Below are 27,487 nucleotides of genomic sequence, written 5' to 3'. Positions count from 1 at the left end.
TCTATTTTCAATCTGCAGCTACCTTGAAGATAGTTTGCAGCAATCACTTTGCAATTCAGAAGTACCAAGTTGTAATTTAGTTGTGGAATAAGTTAACAGTTTATGTTCAATGTGAGGTTACTGGGACTCCTGAGATTTAAATATCCTGTGGTGATTCCTGTCCCTTCTTTAAAGGCTTTTCAGTTTACAGAGATGACCTTTAAAAGAATTATATCTTAAATGGTTGTTTAAAACAGAAATCAGCAATGTCCACTCTAAACCAGATAGTGTCATTCTGACCGTCATTCTGGTACTGTGAGTGGCCTCTGTCTGAAACAAAATTCCACCCCCAAGGTCATCAACCTAGGTCAGCATTGTTGTTCCTGAGGTCCACATAAACCTCTCTTTCTCTGCAAAGGTCATTTGGTTTTGAATGGCATGGATTTACCATGCATCTAAGGATCTACCTGCGTCAACCTGACACACCCAGTGACTTTCCCAAGCACACTAAAGACAGTCCCCTGGCTAACAAACACTGACATATGTGAGCCATAGCACCTTTCCCAAGAATAGTCCAAATCAGTATTGCACATTAAAAACACAGAAATGCTGGGATATGCTTATTGCTACACCACTTAGCTCAGTTACAGCAAGAGTAAATAAGAGTAACTACTGAACTTAATAATAGCCTCACAAGGAGGAAAATCTTTCCTAGTCATATACTTGACCCTGTCAGGGGAAGCCATCTTAGAAAGGTTTGCAGCTGGTCACAAAATGATAACAGGAGTGTACGGCTGGCTCTGAACAAACCCACACATTCAACTCTGAACATCATCTCAAACTACACATTCTAATGACAGAGATTTGGTTCTGTTGTTTTCACAAACCAAAGAGTAAAGATTTCAAGTTATTTCACAAATCAGATGATCAAATAAAAACGGAGATGAAAACACTTAGTAAATTATTATGTACATGTTTTGAAAAACGAGGTGTAGTTTAAAAATAATTTACATGACAAAATTTGGCAGAATAAACAAAATCAATAACAATAAACCAGAAAATATAGAAAACAGGGAAACACCGAAAGAATTAAAAATAGAACACATTGGGCCGGCAGGTGGCGCAAGTAGTTAAGTGTGCACGCTCCGCTGCGGCGGCCTGGGGTTCGCCAGTTCGGATCCCAGGCACGCACTGATGCACCTCTTGTCAAGCCATGCTGTGGCGGTGTCCCATATAAAGTGGAGGAAGATGGGCATGGATGTTAGCCCAGGGCCAGTCTTCCTCAGCAAAAAGAGGAGGATTGGCAGATGTTAGCTCAGGGCCGACCATCCTCAGAAAAAAAAAAACCAACAAGAATAGAACATATTTTTCATCAAATTTGGAAATTAGGTATATTGTATGCTTTTTAAACTGTGCATAAAGCTACTTTATACTACACTTAAAACAGTTTCAGAAATCCAAAACATTTTACTTTATAAATATACACTTTAAGACTGGAGGCAATATTTGGGCGACATAAAAGGATCCTGTAGAAATGTGTTGCTGCCATAAATCTGGGATGCAGGGTTAAAGAGGCAGTGAACAAGGCATGGCAATGCTTGACACAATCTGTAGCAAACACATCTAAAGACCCAGCAACCCAATTCAGCTATCAAATCGCACAACTACCATGGATTGTTGTTTACTTGGAGGCTGGAAATGATGAAGAGAAGGAAAACTGCAGCTTCAGTATTTTAGAAATAGTAAATCCATACTGTTTTAAGTAAAAACGGATGATTTTATTATATAAAATTATGATTGGCAGAATACAGAAAAATTATTTCTCTTTGACCTTTACATATTTATTTTAAGTACCAAGCAAAATGCAACAACTGGAAGAACTCATTACAAACTACCACAAGGTACTCACTTGGTGAAATTATTAAGTTACAAAACGCTAAGTAAATAAATGCACTTCAAAATACATGAAGTATAACACAAGTATGAAAGTAATGATCTTAATGACTCCTTTAACAAAAACTAACCAACAAACAAGAAGCAAAAGAAAAATATTGTCAATGTAGACAGAAAAGAATAAATCAAATGTATTATTCATTGGGATTATTAAACTAAAATCTCTTTTAAAAAATCAAAAACAACAAGTAATCAGGATTCAAAAAAGAATAAGAATATTCCAATACTATGTATTTTTTTCTACCAATAAAAGAAGGAAGGATTTGGAGGCCAATTAAGTGCTGTAGACCCAGGTGCCTCTCAGATCATTTGCACTGAGGTCTTCTTGCTATGGACATACAAATGAACTTTACTGTTACTCAAAGGTAAGAAAACTTACGTATTATGAAGGAAAGGAAAACAATTATACCTACAATAAGGCAAAAAAGTATGCATTAAAATGATCAAATGCATCTCTAGCATAAGATTAGAATAATCTGCTTCCAAAGAATTCTTATGCAGTTTAGTAAATCAGGGCTAAGGTCTTACCCTAATGAAAAGGCAAATGGAAGGTCTCTGATAAGGTGGAATCTTCATAGTCAAAAAAGAGATACCTACCAGAAAATCTGCATTCCTATCTATTATCTTGGTTGTAAAAAAACTTATCAAGTTTACAATTAAACTATTTTAAAATTATAAGGTGATAATGAATAATACATATACCATATGAATCATATGTAAAATTATTGTATGCTATACTCATAAGTGCTATTAATAAATACACTCAATTCATGCTATAAGAGAAAGCGCTGAGAGACTTAATTTCACATTTCAGAATTCCTGAGTCTTATCAGAGAAAAACAAGTACCGAAAAACAAACAAAATAAGCCTACTGTATAGTAGGGTAAATATACAAATTTGGGCATTAAGTTAACATTATATTTATAGTTTTAAAGCTGAAGACTATGGGGACAACTATATATGCACTTCAATGGAATTATAAACATGATTTTAAAGCTTGGTTTTTTAAAAAGGCGTTTTGATCAGACAAGGCCACCTGAGTGACATCTTCAATGACGGTAAGCCCACCATTTTAAAGGAATAACATTTTTATTTAAAAGCCTAATTATGAATATAAAAAGAAAAAAAAGTTTAATAAAATGTTTTAGTAAGATTGCAATGGGACAGCCCTTTGATGAAAGATCTAACAAGGGTCAAGCTAGTGTAATGGAATTAGAACGCAAGTTCTAATTTGAGCCACTACTCATTAAATAATTCCCTTTTGCTTTGCACATTACACAGTGAAAATAAAAAGGTATCTTAAGAGCACTTCAGTCCCACAATGTAGGATTTAAGCTTGTGTGAATAGGTGTCAAGGGCCCTGCAACAATGAGACACTTGCAAAAATACATTCAACCAAAAGTTAATGTCTATTTTCTAATTAGCAAGGAAAAGGGAAGCAAAGTGGTCCCACTTAAAAAAATAAAACAAAACAAAAAACACTATTTATCCCTTCTGGAAAGACTACCAAAGCAAACAACATCCAATAATATTATATATTTAAAATTGCATACTTTTACTCATCTTTATAAGTAGGAAAAATGCAACTATCCATGGACTTTATAAATAAAGACACTAGGCAGAAAAATATTTGGGTTATTTCTCTGTTCATAAGTACCCAGAGAGAAAACAATTAAAAAACACTAAAGTGCAAACCTATAGGCCATTACGGGCATAATAAAGGATAAATAGGTGCAGCCAAAATTGCATCTACATTTGCACTTACATATCCAGAAAATGATTCTTGCCTTAAAAAAACTGTGCAATTGAAAAACTAGTCAGTTTTGTTTGTGCCGTAATACAATTAGAACTTGTCTCTGTCCACTAGTGAGGTGACTGCTAGACCTCAGACAGAACACTTGGCTCTTGAGAATCACACATTTTGTTAGAATCATACAATATTGATTCCACCTCCAGAAAACGTTAGGGTCCTCTTGTGGTAGAATGAAGAGCCACTGGTATTTGGTTGATTGCCTTTAACCAGAGAGGTTTTCAGTTCCATTTCGCAAGCTACAATAGCTGCATTCAATTCCACTTGAGCTCGATGAACTACATAAAACATGAGGCCTATACTTATAATAATCTGTGAATAAAAATAAAACATTACAGTTAACAATATTTCACAAAGAGAAAAGGGAGAAATAAATCCAATAAATATTTGGCTTAGAAATGGTTCAAATAGGATGCTTCTCAAATACGGTCAGGTAAAATTTTTAAATAGTTTACACACAGTTGTCATTTATTCTTTCCTTGGCTGTTTCTACAGGGAGTGGAGGGCCAAAATCTATAGGTAACCATTATGTAATAACAGATTAACACAAAAGGCAAACATATATCCCTTTTAGTCCATATAAATGATGTTTCTTTGATACAAGTCAAACTTGTCTCTTTGTACCAAGAAGCTTCCTTCAAGGAATAAAAAAATGTCTACAATAGAGGTAACAGCTAGCTAAACTTTACCACAATTAATGCAATTAACCATTAATTAATTAATGTAGTATTTTATCTCTGCACAACTATAAATGTCCACAGGTATTTCTAAGACCACTTAGGGAAAAGCACTACCATTTGCAAATGAACTACCTGATGCGGTCAAAGAACCACTTTAACAAAATGACATGCCAATAAACTTCAAAAGAAATTAACAAGATTGTGAACATGAAATTGTCTGTACTTAGGGAGAAACAAAGGAAAATAGGATGGTGAGGCAAAAAATGCCAGTCAAAGGAATATCAGAAAAAGCACCAAACTGAAAGTCAGGTTCCCGTCTTGGTTTAGCTCCTCACTAGTGACGTGAGCTCAGGTCAGTCCCTTAACCCACGTGGGCTTCTCCCACTGTCCAACAGGAAGCTGTCGTCCTCTGTGCTTTAATATTCTACATACAATTCAAAAGAATGTCTAGCAGTCCACATCTGCTGAACGGTATTCATTCCAAGGTTCATTTGTAAATCAGTTCTTCAGAGTCGGGAGCAAATATTCTCAGTGAAACAAGGTTAGAGCAGGTGTTTAATGTCCCAGCAAGTTTCCAAAGGCTGCTCTAACCATAGTGACCCTAAAATATAACACTATTTTAATTAGCCTATTCATAATTTTAACAGCTTTGTGGGAAGAGTATTCTGAATGCATGTATTGAGGGTGGTGGGGGAAGGATAGAGGCAGAGCATCCTAAGGGTGAGGTAGGTGGGGCAGATGGGGGAACTCAGAACTTGTGCACGCGAGCACCATTAAGTGAGTACCCCTTACTCAATACAATTCTAAGCAAATTAGGTATTTTAAAGGTGGGCCTTTAAATCTTGTGTTTGTTCTCTAACACGTGAGCTCTTAAAAAAACAAAATTAACTTATTGAAAACTCTAAGTTTGATACTTATCAGTGGATGGTGATACCATGTAAGGAGATGGGAAAAATGTTAGAGAACTAATTGCTGGGGGGCGTGGATGAGATGCTAAGTTCTGTTTAAGACATGCTGAATTTGAGGGGCCTGTTAGGTATCCAAAGCTGTTCAGTGAACGTGTCTAATGCTATGGAAACAAGGCTGAGCTGCAGATGTGTATTAGGGGGTCCTTACACAGGTAAGCATAAGAGCAGCCACCACAGTAACTGGATTTGCCAAGAAGAAAGCGAAACTAGAAAAGCTTAGGCTAGAATCTGGAGGAACACCACTAATTTAGGGGTGAAAAGAGGAGGAAGTGCTGATAAAATGAGCCAGGCAGGGGGAAAAAAAATTCAAGATAGTGGCATCAAAGAAGCTAAGGGAAGAAAGTGTTTTAAAAAGGCATGGTCACAGAGTCTTAGGTTGCTAAGAGGTCAAATCAGACAAGAAATGGAAAGTGCATCTGATTTTAGACAAGGTTAGTGATGAGAGTTTGAGGGAAGGATGCGGCAAGGCCACAGAAGGTGAGTTTAGACCCAGTGGAAAACTTTTTCTGGTCCCAGCAAGCGTGAACTGGCTACACCTTTACATGGGCTTTTAGAAGCACCTTCTGGAACCCAGGGCCTGGCAATTTTTACTAACTCTTCCCAACACGCCCTCTCTCTCAGCCCAGTGAAGCGTAAAAGAAAAGAAAAAGACAACTGTTTTAAAAGTTTCCTTATTAAAACGAAAGAATCAAACACAAGTAGAAGGACGAGCCTTACACAAAAAGGCACCTCTTCCACTATCAACGGGAAAGCAGGATGAGACTATGAGCGGAACACAAGAGGGTTAGCAGATTTCTTAGATGGAAATTGAGGGGTTTCCAATTTGAAGGGTTCTGAGTTTTCTGTTAAGCATTCTGTTGAGAATGAAGAGGGAAGTAGAGGAAGGAGTCAAAATTGCAAGGAGAGTGAAGGTAAGTTTGAAGGAGTCATTGAGGAAAATGGGGGAGTAGAAGACAAAGGAAACAATTAGAATATGGGGCAGTGTTGAGAAGCCAGCTGGAGGTTTGTAACCATGAATTAAATACTTGAGTGTATGACTATCCCAAAAGAACAAGTGCAAAGCAGATCAAAAGTTGGACTTACCCAGGACAGGGGTTTTGGCTGGTGGGTACACAGAAAAATACAGGGCATGGAAAAGAGTAACTGAATTGACAGACCACAGCATCTAAGTTGGATTTCTATACAAGAAATAGTTGTGCCTTCCTCTGCACATCTATTTTGTATTGTTTTAATTTTACAGACACTATGGATTCTTTGTCGTGGCTATAACGCTCAGAGGCAAATCTGTGGCTCATTTCTAGCAAATGTGAGGAATGTCATCAACACACTTACTCTACTAACTTTAACCTAAGCTTCATCCTTTTTTCCTATGCTAATTTTCCCCTTTAAGATACCTTCTTTCCCCTCTTTTTATTCTCCCATATATCTTTTGTAAACTGAATTAAATACTTTCTGAAATAAACTGAGCTATAAATAACATCAATAAATCAAACTGAGGCATAAATATGCCTTTGCTTTTTTTTGTTGTGGTTGTTGTTTTCATAAATGCCTGGTCTGAGAAATATTTGCCTTTTTTCCCTTGTCTTGTATCCTAAGCTTAAATTTGTCAGCTCAAACAAAAGGATAACAAATCATTGGAAAAAAAGAAGACCCTACCTTTCTAGAAGCAACACTGACTAATCCATGAACTATTTTGTTCTATTGTAACTCCCGATTATAGTTGAGTAATTAATAAGATGCATAGAAATATATCAAATACTGAAAATCTTATGAAAGCTACTAACATGATGAATTCTAATTACTCAAACACAATGTATGAAAAAAGATGTTTCAAATGGATTACTCATTTTCAGGAAACTAGAAAAACATAAAATATGCTTAAATTTATACTAAAAAAACTATCTGACAAATGCAGTGTATGTCACAATCTTATAATACTTAGGGATAATTATAAACATAAATTATTATGCAGATATAATACATAGAAAGTTTAATATGTGATTAGCATACTACATTAATAAGCCAACTATAATAAAAACTCTAAACCTAGATTCAGGTTATCTAAAAAAATAGAGTTCTGAAGATAAAATAGTCAAGAAAAATAAAAATTGACTCCCAAATATCAAAAGTATTAAAAAATTTTTCTTAAAGTGAGCCCTTTTATTGACAAGTTTTATTTATAGTTCAAGTAAATATTACTGGGTTTACTTTACTAAACTTGTACTGCACAAGCACAAAGAAAATTAACTCTGGCTATACTTATCATAGTATTCTTAATACAATACAGTACTGCAAAAACTTGAGAATAATGCCACTAACAATAAATTTGAAATATGATACCATACATTCAAAAACTGTATAAATTAAAACTAGCAAGGGACCAGTAAGTTAAAGTCTGCTCAGTAGACTACAGTCTAGTGGTTATGAGCATGGTCTCTAGAGCCAACTGCCTTGGTTCAAATCCTGGTTCTACACCTTGCAGCTGTGACTTTAGACAAATTACTATCCACTGGTGTGGTGATCAAGTAGTTCTTGGAGATGAGAGGTGGGAGTCCTGATTTGGAGCACTTGCCGTTTTCCATGGCACAAATACTCACCACACCACGATCAATTTCAAGCTACCAGTGTTGAAGTCCCTGGACACAGAGTTGGAAAGATATGTACCCAATTGGCTTGAGATAATAAAAGTATGTACCTCCTAGGGTTTCGGTAGTGATTAAATGAGCTTAATATCACACATAAAGCACTCAATAAAGGTTAGCTATCATCATCGTCATCTTACTAAATCGTCAAAAATTACAGTGATTTTATATTTTGGTAAATCTCAGGAATGAAATGTATCACAATTAAAGAAATGAATTTTTAACTCTTCCTGCATGCAGTAAATAAATTTGCCTACGTGGCAGGATTTTCCTCTTTTATCAACCTCTTATATGGAATTGTATGTACCCCAAACTAGATTACAATTTGCATGGTAATAGTAATCCATTGCACAAATCTTATTTGGATTTGTAATGGAATACTTTAGATACTTTTTATGAAACAACACTTTCTGAAAAAGTATTTTGTTCTAAATCAAATGGTAATAGAAAACAATTTACATTGCCAGTATAATACCCTTAAAAGATACCAATAGAAGAGTTCAATAATTTGAAGATAAAGTAACTAAGATAAAAACTCAAGCCCACCAAATCTCACTAAAATTATCTTCAGAAACGTAGTATTACCAACACTTCACCTTAACTCAGAGTATTTGATTTAGTGATGACTTTGAAAATAATCACTGCAAAAAGAACTCTATTTTTGTCATTCCCTTTTTTGTCTAAGAGAATTTTCATAAGTGCCAATTCAGTTCTATACACTTCAATATATCCACACAATTAAAAATGTAAATGTTGTCAAAATATGAAGTATAATTGAAATAATAAGAAAAGACATAAAAAGGAAAAATCCTCTTAAATTATTTTCAGTGACACTTGTTAGGTTTAAATGAGTAACGCCATACAAAAAGACAACCTTTGGCCTAAAACTCACCTGTAAACAAAAAACAAAATATCCACTAACACTCTGTTCTGCAATGACATCTTCCATTGTCCGCAGGGTGGTACCCAAGTAAGAATTCAGGAGCTGGGTAGGAAGCAGTCCAACTGAAGATGCCATCAGATAGTTGGGTAAGGAGAGATCAGTAATCTAGAAGAGCAGATTAAAGGGAATGATTCATTACCAAGTAAAATTTCAATTTCACATAAAACTGTGTGTACTGTGTATTTTTCCTTGGGAGTACAGGGAGCTGAAATATTTTACAAAGCATACTGATTTTTAAAAATGATTATAAAGAGAACACATGGAAAATGTAAAAGATTTAGAATGAAATAAAAGTTTTTAAAATTTTTAATATTCTATTATTCTACCAATGAAAGACATCATTTGTGACTTTTTTCCTTAGATGTAAATAAAATGTGTACATGTGGATCACTTTGTAAAAAGTGATCTTTTTGTAGGTCTTCCTCGTGTCACTAAATATTCTTCATAAGCATACTTAAATGGCAGTGTGATCACTGGGCTTTCAAGCTGGATAACCCTATAACGACATTCCGGTGCTCAGAATTCAATGAGCTACTTCGTCTCTGAGCATCTCTTTTTTCATCTGTAAAATGAGGATAATAACCACCACCTTACATGGTTTTTAGGATCACAAATATTTATACAACATCTAGCAAATGCCTAGCACACGACTGACACTCAAAAAAGGTAGAAATTACCATTATTATACAATTATACTACCACTATGTGGATGTAGCACAATTTAACCCTTCTTCTGCTGTGGAACATTTAAATTGCTTCCTTATTTGTTTCTTTGTATATATGTGATTATGTATTTTTTTCTACTATAAATTAAAAAATAAAAACTATGATGAAAACCTTTGTATATTAACCTGTGTGGGAGGCAGTGTCTAAAATATTCCAAAAAAACTCATCTGCTGATCCTCATGCCCTTGTGTGATCCTTTCCCCTAGAGAAAAGGGGATCTAGTGCTTACGTCTGGCAAACAGACTATAACAGAAGTGAGGAGATGTTACTTTCAAGATTAGGTTACAAAAAGAATAGCACTCCATGTCTCTCTCAAACAGGCAGTTGTCAAGTTGTAAGTAGCTCTATGGAGAGGGTCATGTGGCGAGGAACTGATGTCTTCACCCTACAGCTAGCGAAGAGCCAAGGCCTGCCAATAGCCACGGTGAGTGTGCACAGAAGCAGATTCTCTCCCAGTCAAGCCTTCAGAGGACTGCAGCCCTGGCCAACATCTGGACTGCAGGGTTGTGAGAGAACCCGAGTCAGAGGCACCCAGCTATGCTGCACTGGAATTCCCGACCCACAGAAACTGAGGGATAATAAATCTTTACTGGTTAAGTCACTCCGTTCTGGAGTGATCTGTTGCACAGCAAGAAATGACTATTATGTATTATGTATCTCCATTATTTTAGGATAGATCACTAGGAGTGGAATTACTGAATCAAACAGTAAAAACTGTTTGTTTTCCCAAAAAGCTCACACTGATTTACACACCTATCATTAAGTAATGCATAAGCGTATCCATTTCATCATACTCTTACCAACTTTAATTATCAAATTTCAATCTTAGTTTGATAAAGGTTAAAATGATGTTTCATCAGTTTAACCTATACTATTTTAATTTATATTGATATTAGTTTTAAACATTTACTTTTCTATTTGTATTTCTTTATGGCTTTATTTGTTCAGATTTGCCCATTAATTTATTGAAATGTTAAGTTTTTATTTATTCAGAAGAGCTCTTTATATAGTAAGGGTAACCTTTTGTCTATTATATTTGGAAAATATTTTTCTGTAAAGTGTCCCTTATCTTTTAATTTTATGTTTTGACATACAAATGTTCCTAAATTTTTACATAATGAAATATTATCGATCGTTTCCTTGATTTTTCTATTTCGTTTAGCTTTAGAAAGTCTTTTTAGATCCCATTATTAGTTTTTACCTATATTTCTTTTCTGATTATATTTTCCTTTTTAACATTTAGCACTTATTCCTTCTGGAATTTATTAGGATTAAGGGTGAGGATATAGCCTTACTCCTCCCCTTCCCCAGTAGACAATTTTCCTAGTGTTACTTATTGAATAATCAATAACTTCTCCAGTGACTCGTGATGCTTACTTTATTATAGATGAAGTAATTGTATATAAAAGGGTCCATTTGGGGCTCTAATACTGTCCATCAATATCTGAAATCTTGTATTGAAACCAAACTGTTGTAAAGACTATCAGTTAGTATCTGATAAAGAATTTCCCATCCTTCAAACCTCATTACTCGTCTTTTTAAAACTGCCATAAGTACTCTTACTTATTCATTCTTACAGATAAATTTTAGGATCTGTTATTCAAAAAGAAAAAAAAATCTTACATTAGATTTTATATTGAGATTAAGGTAAATTTATAAATTAATCTAGATAGAGGTGAAATGTGCACAATAGTCACAATTCTTATCTAGAAATGTTTCTATAATTACTCAAAATCTTTGACATCTCTTACTAAAGTTTGGTAGTTTTATTCATCTATATGATGCATTTGTTATTCATTTATTTCTAGGCATTCTGTGTTATTGTTATTGTTGCCACTGCTATTAATTTTGAGAATAACTTTTCTATAGCTCCATCAAGGAATTACTAGCATGTAAGAAAGCCATTGGCCACTTTACTAAACTGTTTTTAACTAATTTTAAGATCTGGTATTTTAATAAAGTAACATACAGTTACTCTTTAACTATGATCTAATCTAATAGTCATGTAAACCATACTTTCAATAAAGCTATATTCATCTCTACTCATAGATGATTAATTGGAGATGCACCACTGCTGGGTTGGAAAGAATACTGCAGTGCTGGCTATTAACAATTCACCTCAACAATTACTGACTCAACGACTGCCCCATGCAAGATGCTCCGTAGGTGCCTGCAAGAGAGAGAAAGTAAGACACAACTCCTACCTCAAAGGATTTATACACTGACAAGTACACACCAACCACCTCAGAAACAGGCAGAAAGGGAGCCCTGAGAAGGACTACGTGCAGAGCATTGAAGAGTAAACAGGGATTAAAACAGCTGCAGAGATGGGGGCCAAAGGGCAACCTTGGGCCTTCAAAAGAGGCATTTGAAATGGACTCTGAAAGCTACATATGGGTTTGGCAGGCAGAGAGAGGGGGGATGAGGAAGGTCAGGCATGCTAGGAAGAGCACAAAGACAATGGGGCAGGGCAAGTGCAGGATGTGTTAGTGAGGCTGGCAGTCCTGTTCGCGTTGTTTATAGAGCACAGCGGGAGAATCCTGTAAAATAACGACAGGACAAGTACTTGGGGGCGATACTTGTTAGGGGCCTTGAGGGAAAGGGAACGAGTCTGTACTTAGCAGAAGAAGAGCACTGGGGACTCTAGCCAAGGAACGATATGAATAGGGCTAAGTTTTAGGAAGGTTCCTACGTCAGCCTGGAGCACTCAACAGAAATGGAGAACTTTTTTTGGAATAAGTATGTCAAAGGTATAAAATAAGTAAATACAACAAAAATGAATCATAAAAATTATTATATTGCAGTTAATAATAAAACATTACATATTATGGAAGTTATCTTTTAAATAAATGTTTACGTTCCAAAATGTCTGAATGCACAGCTTCAGTCCATAGTCTTTAAATGGAATGAAGTTTCTGTAAACAGAACACATAATTGACACTCACAGATGATACTGATAGTATCCACAGGGCCATATTAAGACCACAACTCATAAACCTGAAACAACTCTGCCACTCAACTCTTTAACAAGGCCTTTGTCCAAAGCATAAATCAAAGTTTATCAAACCTTTCATAACCAAACCTCATCCTATGGAAAAAGCAAGTATTATTCTTCATATATAGTTCTGTCTGAAAAGCTGTGTATCTAAAGAAAGCAAAAAACTCAGTTCAGCTAATCATTGTAAACAATTTTGCTGGAGTGTCAAATAATTTGACCAATTAAGCAACATAGTAACATACACAAACACACAGTTTTTCAACTATTATTAAGCTGATTCAAAACAAACAGGTTCCAAATTATTCTAAGATCCTACTCAGAATCTGCATCTAGCTCCAGTATTTGACAAACATAATTAATTCAGAATACTTGTTCCTACAAAGAGACCCATCCAAACTTCTCTTTCCAATAAGCCTTTACCCACCCATTTTAAAAAAATCTGTCTTCTTGTCTTACTTTCCAAAAAGACATTATGTGTGAGCCCAGAATATTCCCACTGGAATTCCTGCCTACAATACCCTGGGGTCTTGGCTCAGGATTGCTCTCCTACTCCACAGAACTCCTAGAAATCTCAACCTAGCTTGTCAATGTTATCCTGCTGGTTAATTTCTACGATCAGAAACACTGCGATTTTTCAATGAGAGTTTCAGGGATGGTGAATGCTACCTGATTACCACCCTCTCATGCTTTCAAAACTCTAGAAGCACCATGAAAGCATATACATTCTTATTCCCAGAGGTACTGTGATTTACTTGGAGATGTAATTCACTTGCCTGGGCCAGGAGGGGTTAATGTAGAGCATTACTTTACCATATACCAAACAGATCCTGAAAACAAAGAAGTGCCCACCTGAAAAAAACAAAAACAAGAAAAACCATAATTCTGAAGAGCAAGAGCTGATTTGCCTCTGAACACGGCATTTTGGGAGCCGACAACAGGAGAACCTCTCTTTAGACAGATCATTCAGACGCTCACTGAACCTGGGGCCAGCCGTGCTCTCAGAGAACCGAGCGCAGCTCCCCAGTAACCCTGCCTCCAGCTCCTCCGCTTTCTCAGTTACAGCTATTGACACAACAGCGTTACCAGCTTTAACGTAAGCGCCTAAGAAACTTCGTTTTTACGTAGAATATCTTGACATGGTTCGAATGAAGAACATAAAAGTGACCTATCCGTGTTCAGAAGAACTCAAATTGCATCCATAGCTCTGTGAATCTAATATTAGTCTTGGCAAATTATACCTTCCTGTGTAGGTGTGTTTCTTGGTTTATATAATAGGGATGCTGTTTATTGACAAAGTTACTACTAAAGTAAATTCCAATTAAAAATGTATTTAAGTAATATTATATAGAAAAAAATCATGAACCTCTACAGTAGTTTTTAAGAAAGGAATGGTCACAAGAAATTAAAAGGAACAGTTTAATCTTTTCATCTAATTACTATTTATTGATAAATTATGTATTTTATTACGTATATCCTCAAAATACTATCAATATTTCAGAAAGAGATGGATAGAAGGGAGAAGGAGTTAACAGATGGCAACTAGTTTTCACTTCCAGAAATATGAAATTTCTAAAACTGGTTTAGGAAAAACTTTAACTGCCTATTCCCCTCCCTTCCCTCCCCCAAATACCCTTCTGTGTTCCCAATCTCAGTTGCGCTAGCTAGACACCTCAGCAGTCAGCCACACAGCTCAACCCTCCCTCACTCCCACATCCAATCATCCACCCTGTCTTGTCGATTCTAAGAAATCTACCCACCGTCTGTTCCTATTCCTAATCAGTCTCCCCCGTCTAGCCCAGACACCCAGCCCTACCCCCACTTACCACCTATGCTAAAATCTGCAGAAATCTTTTGAAAATGCAAATTTAATCCTGCTTAATCTCTTTCCTACTGTCATCAGAATGAGGTTTACGTTCTTCAGCATGCAAAGTGCTTCACGACCTGGCATGACCAACTCATGCTTCACATCACACTATGTTCCAGCCACATCAGAATTCTCTTATTCTTAGAACTCCTCGCTCTCTTTTCCACCTGGGCCTTTGTACATTGTTCCTTCTGGCAAGGACACTCACACCCTTCCTCCCACTCCTCTTACTTGAGCAAAAGTGCTAAACTGTCTTTCTCTACTAGTCATCAATTTCTCTAGGAGACCTTGCCCCATCTCCCAACTTTGCATTAAGAACTGCTTTCAAGTTCTCTGACAGAGCACTACACCCACCTGTTCCCTTCATGCTAGAGAGTAACTGAAGATTTCACCAATCTGTTTGCCCTTCACCCCTTCCCCAGACTATAAATTCTGTGAAGGAAGGGACCTATCCGTCTTGTTCTTCACTGTGTCTCTAGTCTTTGGCACAACGCCTACTATATATTAGGTGCTAAATAAATGTTGATTGGATACTGAATGCATCAACATTAAAATTGTTTTGTTTATAAATGTGGAGACTTATAATAGTCACCAGTTTATAAACAGGCTAGGATGCAAAATTCATTTGTAATCCACTGCTCAGAAATGGAGAACACCTTCCCTCTCCCCCTCCCACACAGAGAAATAACATTATAAGTAGAAATGACTTTATGATCACTAAAATATATACCCTGACGTATCTAGAATGCTCTTCCTCCACTGGACTGCAAGCACCTGGAGGGATCTGGGACGGACTTGGCTTTATTCACTGCTATATCGCTGGCATCTAGAACAGCAGTAGGCACAGAGTAGGTACCTATTAGTTACTTGTTGAGTGAATATTAAATGAATACTAAAAGCACTTCTAGTAACTTCTGAAGTCAACCTGAGTCAAGCTAAGACCCTCTGGTTTGGCAGCAACCCTGAAAGTACTGGGAAAAGTCTTGCTACTGGAAAAAAAAGCAAGGCAGGGGCTCTGCGAGACCTCACTCTAACGGCTGGAGAGGGCTTCAGTGTAAAGACTTCTACTGACAGAGACAGTTAGATCAATAAGTTTGCCCACAATGCAGAAGCCATCTTCATATATACAGACTTTTTCATTTGTTCCATGTCCCTAAACGAGGAACTGCTTTTAATGGTTCTAAATATTTTGGGTGTCACTGATCCATTGAGAATCTGATTAATATACACACTCACTGAACCTTCTCCCCAGAAAAAAAAAAAACACCTTATTGCATATAATTTCCGGAACATAAGTTAAAAAGATCTTCTTTACAGTTATGACAAACTATGGGTTTATATTTTTATTCACTCAGCAAAACTTTATCAAATGCTTCTGTACATGAGGCCTAACTCTACACAAGGATAAAGATGACCATGTGGTCATTTTAAGTCATTTTTCAGTATATTTAATGACAAAGATGTTCATTACATTCAGTAAAAGGTCACAAAAATAATTTATAACATTTACTCACAAGTTATATAAGAAAAGCACATGCATTAATAAATGCAAAGACTAGAAAAATAAACATTAAAATGTTAATTGTTTTCTTCTTTTATTTGCTATACTTTTCAAAGTTTTTACAATAAACTTATTTTGTAGACAGAAAAAGTACTGTTAAAGTAAGTTTTAATAAGACCTCTCTGATTTTAAAGAAGTTGTTTTTTATCTAGGAAGGGGTAATAAGACATACTGCATACTGCATGTGTTATTACGACACAATAGGCTAGAGATACAGATTTGTGAATTGTAAGCCCATATATGACACACAAAAATCACGGAGGCTGATGAGATAATTGAAGACGCACAAACGGGAAACAGTTTCTAGGAGTAAAAGCCAGCTGTCCTCAGTGGTAGTGTGAGATCTAAGGATACGGCTGAGGTGGCATCACATTTGTCAACTTGGTCATTGTATCTGACCCTTCAGAATCAGACTTGAAGCTCCTTCAAAACACACACTGCATCTTCATCTTTATTCCATCTGAACTGGACCACCGATGGCAAACCAGCATACTTTACTTTAAGAAGAAATAATCATTAGACACACTGGCACAGTGACAAGTATTACCACCCATCATCTATATCTGAGTTTCTCGCTATATCTATAACACAGAATAACAATTTAAGAAGATGAGAAAACAAATATTTTTAATAAAACATACTCTCACTAAACTGTTAAAAAATAAAAGGTAATGTTACACTGTTGCTTAGAACATTTGTCTTCTTAAGAGCAAACTCCGAGACCTCGTCTAACCTCTCATTTTACAAATAAGAAAATTGGTGGCCAGATCATTAAATAACTTCACCAAAGTCACGCAGGAGCTGAGACAGAACTAAAAGTCCCCACAGAGAACAGGAGGCTAAGACTTTACCTTATCTGTGGCCAGTCCCACCCAAAAACTTTTATTTAATAAATTTCAGTTTGATTGTGAACTAAATTACTGAAAGTAACTTATCTTGATTACTCAATGCAAACTAGGAAAAGTCATTACAGTTATATTTGCTTCTAGTTCATCTTTAATCATCTTTTGCTGTCATTATTTTAATCAGTAAACCAGTTTCAAAGGTCCCTGCCCCTCCCAAAACAAACAAAAAGTCTTTTTGTTACTGTTTCTAACCTACTGTGGGTTCATAAAAATAGCCAAAGTAATTAACAGTTGGTAACACGTAATTCTTTAAAGTGGTTCCACTGAGAAGTGAGCCAGGGTGATAGGTAAGGCCTTGCACTTTTCAATTTATTTATTTCTATTTTATTTGCATTTTACTCACAGTACCCATATATTGCTTTTGTTTAGGAAAAAAAAGAATTTTGTTAAAATATAAAGGTAAATAAGATACATGTGAGAGCTTAAGGGCCTCTTCCTCTAGTCGCAGGGGCTCTGGCTTGGTGGCAATTTTATTACACTGACTGCTGTAGCTCTAATGCAAACTTTTTCTCTAAAGTACCAGGTAAGAAATATTTTAGGCTTTGCAGGCGGTAGGGTCTCTATCACAACTAGTCAATTCTGCTGATTTAGCTTAAAAGAAAGCACAACAGTACATGCATGAATGAGCATATAACACCATTTACAGACACTGAAATTTGAATTTCAGGGAATTCTCACATGCATGAAATATTCTTGTTTTGGTATTTTTTCCCAATCATTTAAAAACGCAAAAACAGGGGCCAGCCCAGTGGCACAAGCAGTTAAGTGCACGCACTCCGCTGTGGTGGCCCGGGGTTCGCAGGTTCAGATCCCGGGCGCGCACTGATGCACCACTTGGCAAGCCATGCTGTGGCGGCGTCCCATATAAAGTGGAGGAAGATGGGCACGGATGTTAGCTCAGGGCTGATTTTCCTCACAAAAAAAAAAAAAAAAAAAAAAGGAAAAACAATTTTTAGTTTATGTGCCATACAAATCAGACAGTGGGCCCGGCCCAAAGGCCATGGTCTGCTGATCCTGCTCTAATGTCCTGGGATGACGCCTACTTCAGCCCTGGAGAACCCTGCTCAGTGCCTGACACACGGGAGACCATCCACGAGGTCTGCCATGCGATGTACTTGCTGTAGGGCAAGTGCTCTGACACTGGAACTAGGAGAGCTCTGAGAAGCCCAGCCCTTCTCCGACCAACAACAGAACCCGGAGGAAGTTCACGACTCGACCATTTACCACTGTGTGCTCCTAGGCTAGTTACGTCACCACTCTGTGCCTCAACTGCCTTAGCTGTAAGAGGAGGATCAGGATTAGGGCATTAAATAAGCAATGTGTGCAGGTTAGAACAGTGCCTGGCACTTACTAAGTGCAATATAAATATTTGTTAAATTACAAAAAAAAAATCTGCGTTTCACCGTCCTCATTTTAGAATGCAGAGGATGAACAGAAGGAAATAGTAAATAACGAGCACACTATTTTATCATAGCTACGCAGCAGGTATTATTAAACACATTTTACAACAGAAAGTATGGCTCACACTAGCTCAAGATGTCACAGAAAACGTTAGAACTGAGTCTGATTTCAAGTGTGTGAGGTTTGTCCTCTACAAACTCGGCCTCTTAGCCACTGATACCTCCTCAAAGGACTGTGATGATTAAGGACGTCACGTATGTAAATTTGCTCTGCAGACTGTCAAGTGGTATACAACATATGAATAAGAGGATCTTTCATGCTATGCTTTATGTTTTTATTTTAGGTTTCAAAGATTTAACAATGATGGAAACAAAATTTCCCATGTGGTATTGTTTAAGAGAAGAAAACTACCAGAGTCTTTGACTTTTTAAGTTTTTCTATGACCAAAATGAAAAGAGAATGATTTTTAGGATCGCCTGTAGAACAACAGAATCAAACCCCTTTGGAAGTTGCAAGCACCGGGATGAATACTGTTATCTGATTATCATGTAATATTTTTTGGATTAAAGTTGATTTCACGGAAAGTAACTTCAAACTGTATAAGTCCAGATGTGTTCAAGGGGGCATCTTAGAGCAGACCTTATAAGCATATTTTAATGATTACTAAATACAGAATAGGATGTTATTCTTGCGAATGGCAGTTTTCAACTTTATCAACAAGTTTCTTCCAGATAGCTTTACTATTTTAGGATTCCATCCTCTTCTACACCTGTATCAACAGTCCTTTCTTAAAGAACCAGTTTTGTTTTCCAGCAATCGATAAAAAGTTAAGTCTGAAGTTTTAAGGCTACAGACAAGATTTACTGCTATGTTTGAATCAGAAATATCATGTCTACCTCTTAGAGTGCTGAAGATTAACTAAATCAACACATCAAAGGGCACTTAGGAATTCTGGAATGGCAAGAGGGAGGCTATAGAGATAAGCTCTGAGGTTGTGGAATTTATCCTAAGGGGAAAAGAAAACCCGCTTGAGCGTTTCCTGCAGGGCAGTACCAAGATCAGATCTGCATTTTAGAAAGATCTTGCTGGACAGAGAAAAGATTGGAAAGCCTTGGCCCAGAGACAAGGAGACCAGGTAGGAGGCTGAGATGCCTGAACCAGGGTAGTGGAAGTAGGCGGGACTGAAACATTCAGGAGGCAGAATCCATAGGATTTACGGCAGTGATTAGATGTGGGGGCTGAGAGAGAGGAGGTCAAGAGCCAGAGTCATGGAGACCACTACCAAACACTCCATTTTTCTTCCCTTCCTGGCACGCATCGCCCCTCTGAAGGCAGCTGTGGCCGTGTAACTTGTTCAGGCCAATACAAAGTGAGATTACTTCTATGTGGAATCATTAAAAGCCAGTTTGGGGCCGGCCCCGTGGCTTAGCGGTTAAGTGCGCGCGATCCGCTGCTGATGGCCCGGGGTTCGGAACCCCAGGCGTGCACCGACGCACCGCTTCTCTGGCCATGCTGAGGCCGCGTCCCACATACAGCAACTAGAAGGATGTGCAGCTGTGACATACAACTATCTACTGGGGCTTTGGGGGGAAAAAATAAATAAATAAAAATCTTTAAAAAAAAAAAAGCCAGTTTGTAATTCACCGTGTCACAGTAACCAAGTGCAAGAGGGTGGCTCTGTCAGCCTGGATCCCAAAGAAAAAGGACACAAAGTAGAGACTCCCTGCCCCTTTCTCAAACCAAGCTGAACCAGGGCCTGAGTCAACTGGACAAACAAGTCTTTGCCTTTTAACCCACTGAGATCTGGGGGTTGTTACTGCAGCATAGTTTAGTCTATCCTGACTGATGCAGGAAAGCAACGATGGTCATCCTGGATATGTGTCCAAATAAGAACAGTACTTAGAAACACACACAAATTACATGTTTAGAAATCTGTCTTCGAGGGCAGTAATACCTACAGATACAAGATTACATTAAAAACATTGAAAAATAAATAAATAAAAGCTTTAACTATGTGTCAGCAGAAACAACGGGTGCATTTTTAAAAGAGGAAAAAATTTAAATATGTACTTGAGAAATTATATTTCCTGTGATCTAAGAATTGATACTATACAGTGTTACACACTTACTTTCTATTTCCAGAGCTCCAAAAGCAGAGGGTCAGCGTGCGTATCCCAAGAACAGACAAGAAGCAAGAGAAAGGCCCTTTCCTTCTTCCATATATTCACCTTCTACCATCAGCTCCTGCCTCTAAAATGTAAATACTACTACCTCCACCACTGATAATAACAATAACTAACAATTATTGACAACTATGTGCCAGGCACAATATTTAATGCCCTCACTGCATTAGCTTATTTAACCCTCATAACTCGACTCCACTTTGTGGATGAGGAAACCTGGAGAAGGCCATATGGCACGCGCTAGTCAAGGACTGTCCACTTCCAAAGCCCATGCGTCTCATAACTCGTACCTCTCACTTCCTCTCTGAGGTAAGCCCACATAAATTTCTTTAATCACAGGCATTGAGAAAGTTACTTTTAACTGCAGTAGGCGGGAAGAAAACAACATAATTTAAAAGATAGGAAGAGAAGAGGAAAACAAGAGAAATATGCCTGGAAAGGGGTGCAGGTGGGCAGCCAGAGGGGTGAGAGAGGAGGTAGAATGAAGTTCAGAAGGCAGAAGGGAAAGTCAGAACAAAACCAACATCAACCTAAACTAAGCTTCCTGTGCAATCACATAGCCTGGGTAAATTCAGTAAACTGCTTTGGTTGAAAAGGTTACTTCTGTGAGCAAATAATTCAGAACAATAGAAATGAACTAGATCTAATAATAGACTATATTCAACGGCTTCTCAACCCACCCTGCTTATGGCTTTGAGTAAGAATTTTACAGTATGATGCACCAGATCCGCCAAGCCTGGGTTCAAACCTCAGCTCTGCCACTTGCTAGGTGGGTGACCCTGAAACGAGTTCCTGGACAGGTGAGCCTCCATTTCTCCCTCAGTAAACTTGTGCCAATAATACCTATTTCAAGAGGCCCTTTTTCTTTTTTTCCTTCTTTTCTCTTGACAGCACAATGCCAAATTGAGAGCTGCCCCTTGTCAAGCTTCAACTACATAATTACCTTAAATTATTTCCAAGTACTAAGTATAACTTCTTATTCACATATTTAATATGTTAAAGAGACATTATCAAAAGAAAAACCTTACTTTTTTTTTTTGGGAGGAACATCAGCCCTGAGCTAACATCCGATGCCAATCCTCCTCTTTTTGCTGAGGAAGACTGGCCCTGCGCTAACATCCGTACCCATGTTCCTCTGTTTTATATGGGAGGCCGCCACAGCATGGCTTGAAGGCAGTGCATCCGAACCTGCGAACCCCAGGCCGCCGCAGCGGAGCACATGAACTTAACCGCTACGCCACCGGGCTGGCCCAGAAAAACCTTACTTTTAATTAATAAATATACAATGAGTCTTTATTATACACCCAGGACTACATTGGGTAATAAATCTACACTGAAGAAATAGCGCCATGGATTGAGACCCCACTGTCAGACCCTAAAGCAAAGTCTAACTCCACCATTTATTTACTAGCCAGGTGACCTTAGGTAACAACAGTAATGGCAACAAAAGCCAACATGTGAGTGTCTGTTAAACCAGGCTCTATTGCATATATTTTCTTATGTAATCTTCTCAATAATCCTATGATGTAGGTACCACTACCTTCCCCATTTTACAAGTCAGAAGCTGAACCACAGAGAGGATAAGCAATTTGACCAAGGTTAACAGATTCTAAGCAGACAGCAGGGCTCCAGAGCACCAGCCCTGTGCTGCTAACTATTAGACAACAGTCTACAGCGTATGTACAATCACGTTCTGCAGAGCTGGTTGAAAGATTAGAAACAGTAGGTGGAAAGAGCCTAGGATAGTAGGCACATAGTAGGTACACAAGAAAAGGCACAAGAATACAAGCTATGCTAGATGAGAAAGCAAACTAACAAAATGAAACTATTCAGGTTCTTAGTGCCAACTCTTTCAAATCTTAGGACACTTGATCGATTATTACCCAAGGTTGGGTCAAAGTTCACATTTATGTCTCATACTATAGGAGGTTGTGAAAAGGGAAAAATTTAAGGCTGCGACTATACCCAACTACTGTAAACACCCAACTTGATCTCTACAGAAATCCTCTTATCTACTTCCATGCCTCCACCAAACACCATTCTACAGTCACTGCTGCTGTCGGTTAGAATTAACACGAGATTGCAAAAGGCATTTAAAAAGAAAAGATGAAAAAAGAAAAGTATCTTAATTTCATCACAAAGAGGTAAGGTGGTTAGAATTATTCGTAATACAAAACGAGAAAGTTTCTAGAGACTATCAATAATTTACTTTTTAAACAAAACAGTATGTCAGAATCACTAACAACTTAAAATGCATCAATTCCTATGGTTGTGAATGCTATATTCCTTTACTTCCAAACACCGTTTTCTTGAAATCTAGCTGAAGAGTTGAGTTCCTGGGAATCTCTATATGACCTCTTTGTAGAATTGTTGAATTTGGGGAACCCAGTAATCTAGTACAACCCCTTCACCTTAGAAAAAAGGACAGCAAGGCCAGAGAAAGTTAATAATGTGTTCCAAAGTCACTAAGTTTCTAAAGATCCATTCCTTTCTTCAAACAGGATGGTGTCCCTGCCAGCAGTGTTTCACAAAGACGCACACTAGCTAGAGAAACCTAAGTTGGATGACCAGAACATAAGGATACAAAGGCAGAAAAGTCTAGAGGTGTGTAGAAAGAAGAAAGATATATGCTCACTGGGCAAAAGGTTATCTGTCATATTTTGTTTTATTCACTACCTAATAATTTCAAAATGAAGTTCCTCCAAAGACAGATAAATAGGAGGATTTCCCCCTTTACAACGCATTAAAGCAAATTACTTGAAGAAGAAAAGGTCTACTACAAATTTTAGGAAACTCCAAAGTAGTCTACAGCTACTCCCTCCGCTGTTCACCCAAACACTTCCTATAGCCCCATGGTGTTAAAAACTTAAGTCAAAACCCTGGCTGCATTTAGGCAGGCGAGAGAAAAAGCCAGAAACGTGAAGCCGTTACTCCCCGACTGTTGGCAAAGCTGCTACAGAAATCAGATAACAAATGTTTAAAATGGACCTTTCCATTCATCTCCCCTCAGAGTTAAAAGAACTGTTCATTTTTAATCAAACTCACGTGTCAAAAACGAATAGTTCTCTCTCTACCAGATCTCCTATGGGGGCCCGACTTAGATTTGCTTTATTTGTGTGCGATTTCTCAGGGGACGACGGAAAGCAGCTGTAACTGCTGTTGTCAATGTCACTTCTCTGGGGGCGCTGATCTGACGGAGCGCCCTCTCAGGGCCGTCACAAGATCGCTCAAAAACAGACTTGGAGCGGGCTGGGCCGGCGGGACACCACTTACCGAGAACACTGCATTCTGAAGCCCGAAAGGGATGGGGGTCAGTCTGGCCAGCGCCACCACTTTCAGGCCGCTTCCTCCCTCCACGACGCGAATCACAGCGCTCAGCTTCTCGCTGCCCTGGATCCTGGCGGCCACCCAGGCCGTGAGCAGCCGCTTGCAGACCACATGGGCGATGAAGGTGCCGATGAGGACGCCCACCACCATCAGTCCCATGCCCAGCACGAAGCCGTACAGGTAGCCGGCGGCCACGTTGAGCACGATGTAGCCCCAGCCGCAGGGGAACGAGACCACGATGAAGCCCACTATGAAGAGCAGGACCCCGAGCAGCGAGTCGAGGCTCTCCACCCAGAGCAGGAGGTGCTGCAGGTAGCGGCGGACCAGGGCCAGGGAGGCGAAGCACAGCGCGGCCAGCACGCACACCAGCACGAGGCTCCGGCACCAACAGGTGCTGCCGAGGCAGCAGCAGCGCCAGCTTCTCCCCTCCGCCACGCCGACCACCGCCCCGCCGCCGCCGCTCCCGGGGCCGCCCGCCGAGGCCCCGCCCGGCGCCGGCAGCTCCGAGGCCGCGGGCGGACCCTGGCGCTCCAGATAGGCGCCGAGCAGCGCGCCCGAGGCCGCCGCCGCCGCCGCCGCCGCCGCCGCCGCCGCGCCCGCCCGCCCCGCGGGGAGGCGGCCCGCCCGGTCGTCCCCGCCCGCCGCCCTCGGCAGGGCCCAGCGGGCCGGCGGCTCGGCGCGGCCCGGGAGGGCGGCGAGCTGCAGGAGCCGCGGGAGCGCCTGGAGCAGGCTCCCGCCGGGGCTCCACATGCCGCGGCCGGCGCGGGCCTCAGCCGGCCAGCCCCTCCGCCGCGGCGCCCGGCAGGCGGCGGCCCTGCATGGCGCCCCGCACGCCCGGCCTCGACTCCCCGCGTCCGCTCAGGGGCAGGAGGGGACCCGGGAGAAAGGGCGAGGACTCGGCGGCGGACGGACGGCCCGGCGGAGAGTGAGAAAACTCCGGACCCCGCACCGGCCGAGCCCGCCCCTTTTCGGCCGGGGGCGGGGCCCGCCGCGAGCTGCATCCTGGCCCCGCCCCCGTGACGCACGGCGCCGCGGGGCCGCGGGGGTGGAGAGCCGGCCGCCGCTGCAGAAGGCCGGGCTCGGGGGCTGCCGGAGGGAGCGGCGGGGAGGGGAGAAGGCGCCGCGGGCAGGCGGCCGCCGGAGAGGGCGGGGGCTGCGGCGAGGTGGAGAGTCGGGTGACGGGCGCGGCGCCCGCGTGCTCCCTGCCTCCCCAAGCGGGCGCGCGTCTGCCTGCGTGTCAGGGCGCGCGCTCCAGCCCTCGGGCTCAGTCCCAGTGCGCAAGCTGCCTGGATCCTCGCCGAATACCCGTTGTCGTTTCTGTAGTAAGCTCTGACCAGAGCGGGCGCCTCTCGGGGCGCCCACATCCACGGCTCCTTCGGCGACGCTCAGGGAAGAAGAGTTCTTGATCTGCTTTGAGGAGGATTTGCTAATTGTTTACCTCTCCTGGTAGTGGCGTCTCCATGCGGGTTTCAGGTTATCACTTGGTCCATAAGGAGCTGCAGAACTTAAGTACAAAGGCCCACCCTTGATAGAACGCCCCGTCTGACCCCAGGGGCCCTTTGTAGAGTGCTGGACACTTGGACCAGGGACTTATCGAAAAGATTCGCAAAAGGACGTTTTTTAAGGATTCGCACTATGAGATGGCTACTTTTCAAACTTGCTAGTTTCTTTTCCTCTTTTTGCTACTTTAAGGTTAGTGTTCCCCAGGTCCTCTTTTCTTCTTCCTTTTTAGAGTTCGCTGAGCTATCTCATCCAAGCCCATATATTTGACCCTACCGTGTCCCCCATATGCTGATGACCTCCAAGTCTGTGTCTCTTTGCCTCTCTTCCCTTGTGCTCCGGCCTGTGGACACATCCCTGTGGAGTTCCTGTGGCACCTCAAACTTAGCATAGCGTGGTGGATAGATACCAACTTGAGCTCTGGTGCAAAACAGATTTAGTAACTGTGGTCATGTCATTAATCCCTGAATCTCAGTGTTTGCTTTTAAATTGCAAAGTGAAGATCATAGTACAGCTTTACCTCATAAAATTGTTGCGAGGATTAAATAAAATAATAAAGTAAGATGCTGGACTCAGTGGTCAACTACGTGAAGGTAACCGTAATTAAGAGCGTCGTTCCCCATAGACTTGCTCTTCCTTGTGAGTGTCTTACCTCAGCGGGTGACCTTCACCCGCTCACCCGCTTACCTGCCAAATGACTGACGGGGCCACTTGGGGCCTTACTGATCAGGTGCTCGCTTGCTGCTTCCCGCCATTCCTCTCCACCCACCGTGGTTTGGCTGAGTCAGGTCAAGACACTCAAAGGCGTCAGGCGCTTGCTGTTTCCTTCAGCTCCTTTTCTAATTCCTGTGGTTCACAAGGAGGAGCGGCTCCTACTACCCCTCAATTAGGTGAAGTTTTACTTCCTCTCTAGAAGCTTCCAACACTACCTTCCTACCCAATTTGATAGGATTTGATAGGACCTACCACACCCAATTTGATGTTTCCTTTCTGTTCTAGCTCTACTTTCTACATAGCTGTTATCACATTTGTCCATTCTGTTGAAATTTTTTGTTTACATCACTATCTCCCTCTTTAGACGGAGTTTCTTCAAGGTGGGCCTATTAGTTATTTAATCTAAGAAACAGTAAGCACTCTTTAAATGTTTAATGAATAAATGATCACAATTTATAGGGGAAGATATGAGGCAGGAAAACCAGACAGGAGGCTAACAGAATTGTCTGGACAAGAATCTGTGAGGAGCTAAAGTAGGATAACAGTCCTGGAGTTAGTGTGGGGGGTGGGGGGGGATAGATTAGAAGGAGGCATCTATAGGCTTGGTGACTGATTGGGTGTTGGAAGAGAGGGAGAAGGAGGCAAAGATAACCCCTGGGTTTCTTATTTGAAGTACTGGATAGATAATGGGGCCACTGGCCAAGAAAACGAATACAGAAAGTTTGTGGGAAAGATGAAGGGTTCAGTCTTGGTGCGTGAGACTTGAAATGTCTATAAGATCCTCTTGTGGCATTCCAGCAGGTGGTTGGAAATACAGTTAAGGAGTGAAAATGGAGCATCTCTCCCAGAAATTTTGACATTTAACTGGTATATAGGCACCTGTTAAAGCCATGGTTATGGGTGAGTGAGTTGTGGTCGGTGTGCCAAATACTCCCTGTTCTCTTTCAGGTACATGGTAGGCTTGCATTTCCCGGCCTCCTTGTGGTTGGGATGAGCTACGTGACACATTCTGCCCATGGATTGTGAGCATAGCGTTTAATTGCTGATGCAAGACCTTCAGAACGCTTTTTCTCTTTGCTATGGCAATCAACAATGTTCCAGAGAGTATGTGCTCTGTCAGTCTTGGTCTTGGAGGAAAGATGATTCAGAATAGAGTCCCATCCACCTCATCATGGATATTTAAAGTGAGAAGTAAACCTTGGTTGTTTTAAGTAGCTGAGATTTGAGGGTTTGATTTGTTACCAGAGCAGATCTTTGTCACTTCTGACTGATGTGAATGAGAAGAGAAGAAGAATGAGAACTTGGGAACACCAGTCTGCTCGTTAGAGTATTT

At 40.1% G+C, this 27,487-nt stretch overlaps 1 protein-coding gene across 3 annotated transcripts in view; it reads right to left on the bottom strand.

Moving 5' to 3' along the window:
• TMEM64 (transmembrane protein 64) overlaps positions 1-24,886 on the bottom strand; it is a 91,678-nt gene extending 66,792 nt beyond the window's left edge. For 2 of the 3 annotated variants that reach the window (XM_087447691.1, XM_087447692.1), the window contains exons 1-2: positions 23,887-24,886; positions 8,925-9,080 (exon numbers count right to left, since the gene is read on the bottom strand). In XM_087447691.1, the coding sequence (XP_087303817.1) occupies positions 8,925-9,080; positions 23,887-24,690 (960 nt within the window). In that variant the 5' untranslated portion in view covers positions 24,691-24,886. Of the gene's footprint in view, positions 1-1,720; positions 4,055-8,924; positions 9,081-23,886 lie in introns of those variants that run through there. The other variant, XM_004431155.3, reaches the window with a different exon arrangement.
• Positions 24,887-27,487: the final 2,601 nt, after the last annotated feature.

The sequence above is a fragment of the Ceratotherium simum genome, chromosome 23 (genome assembly GCF_057802395.1).
Source record: "Ceratotherium simum simum isolate JZ-2026a chromosome 23, ASM5780239v1, whole genome shotgun sequence".
Taxonomy (NCBI): domain Eukaryota; kingdom Metazoa; phylum Chordata; class Mammalia; order Perissodactyla; family Rhinocerotidae; genus Ceratotherium; species Ceratotherium simum.
Note: the sequence above shows the minus strand (reverse complement) of the source record. Positions and strands in the feature narration are given on the sequence as shown.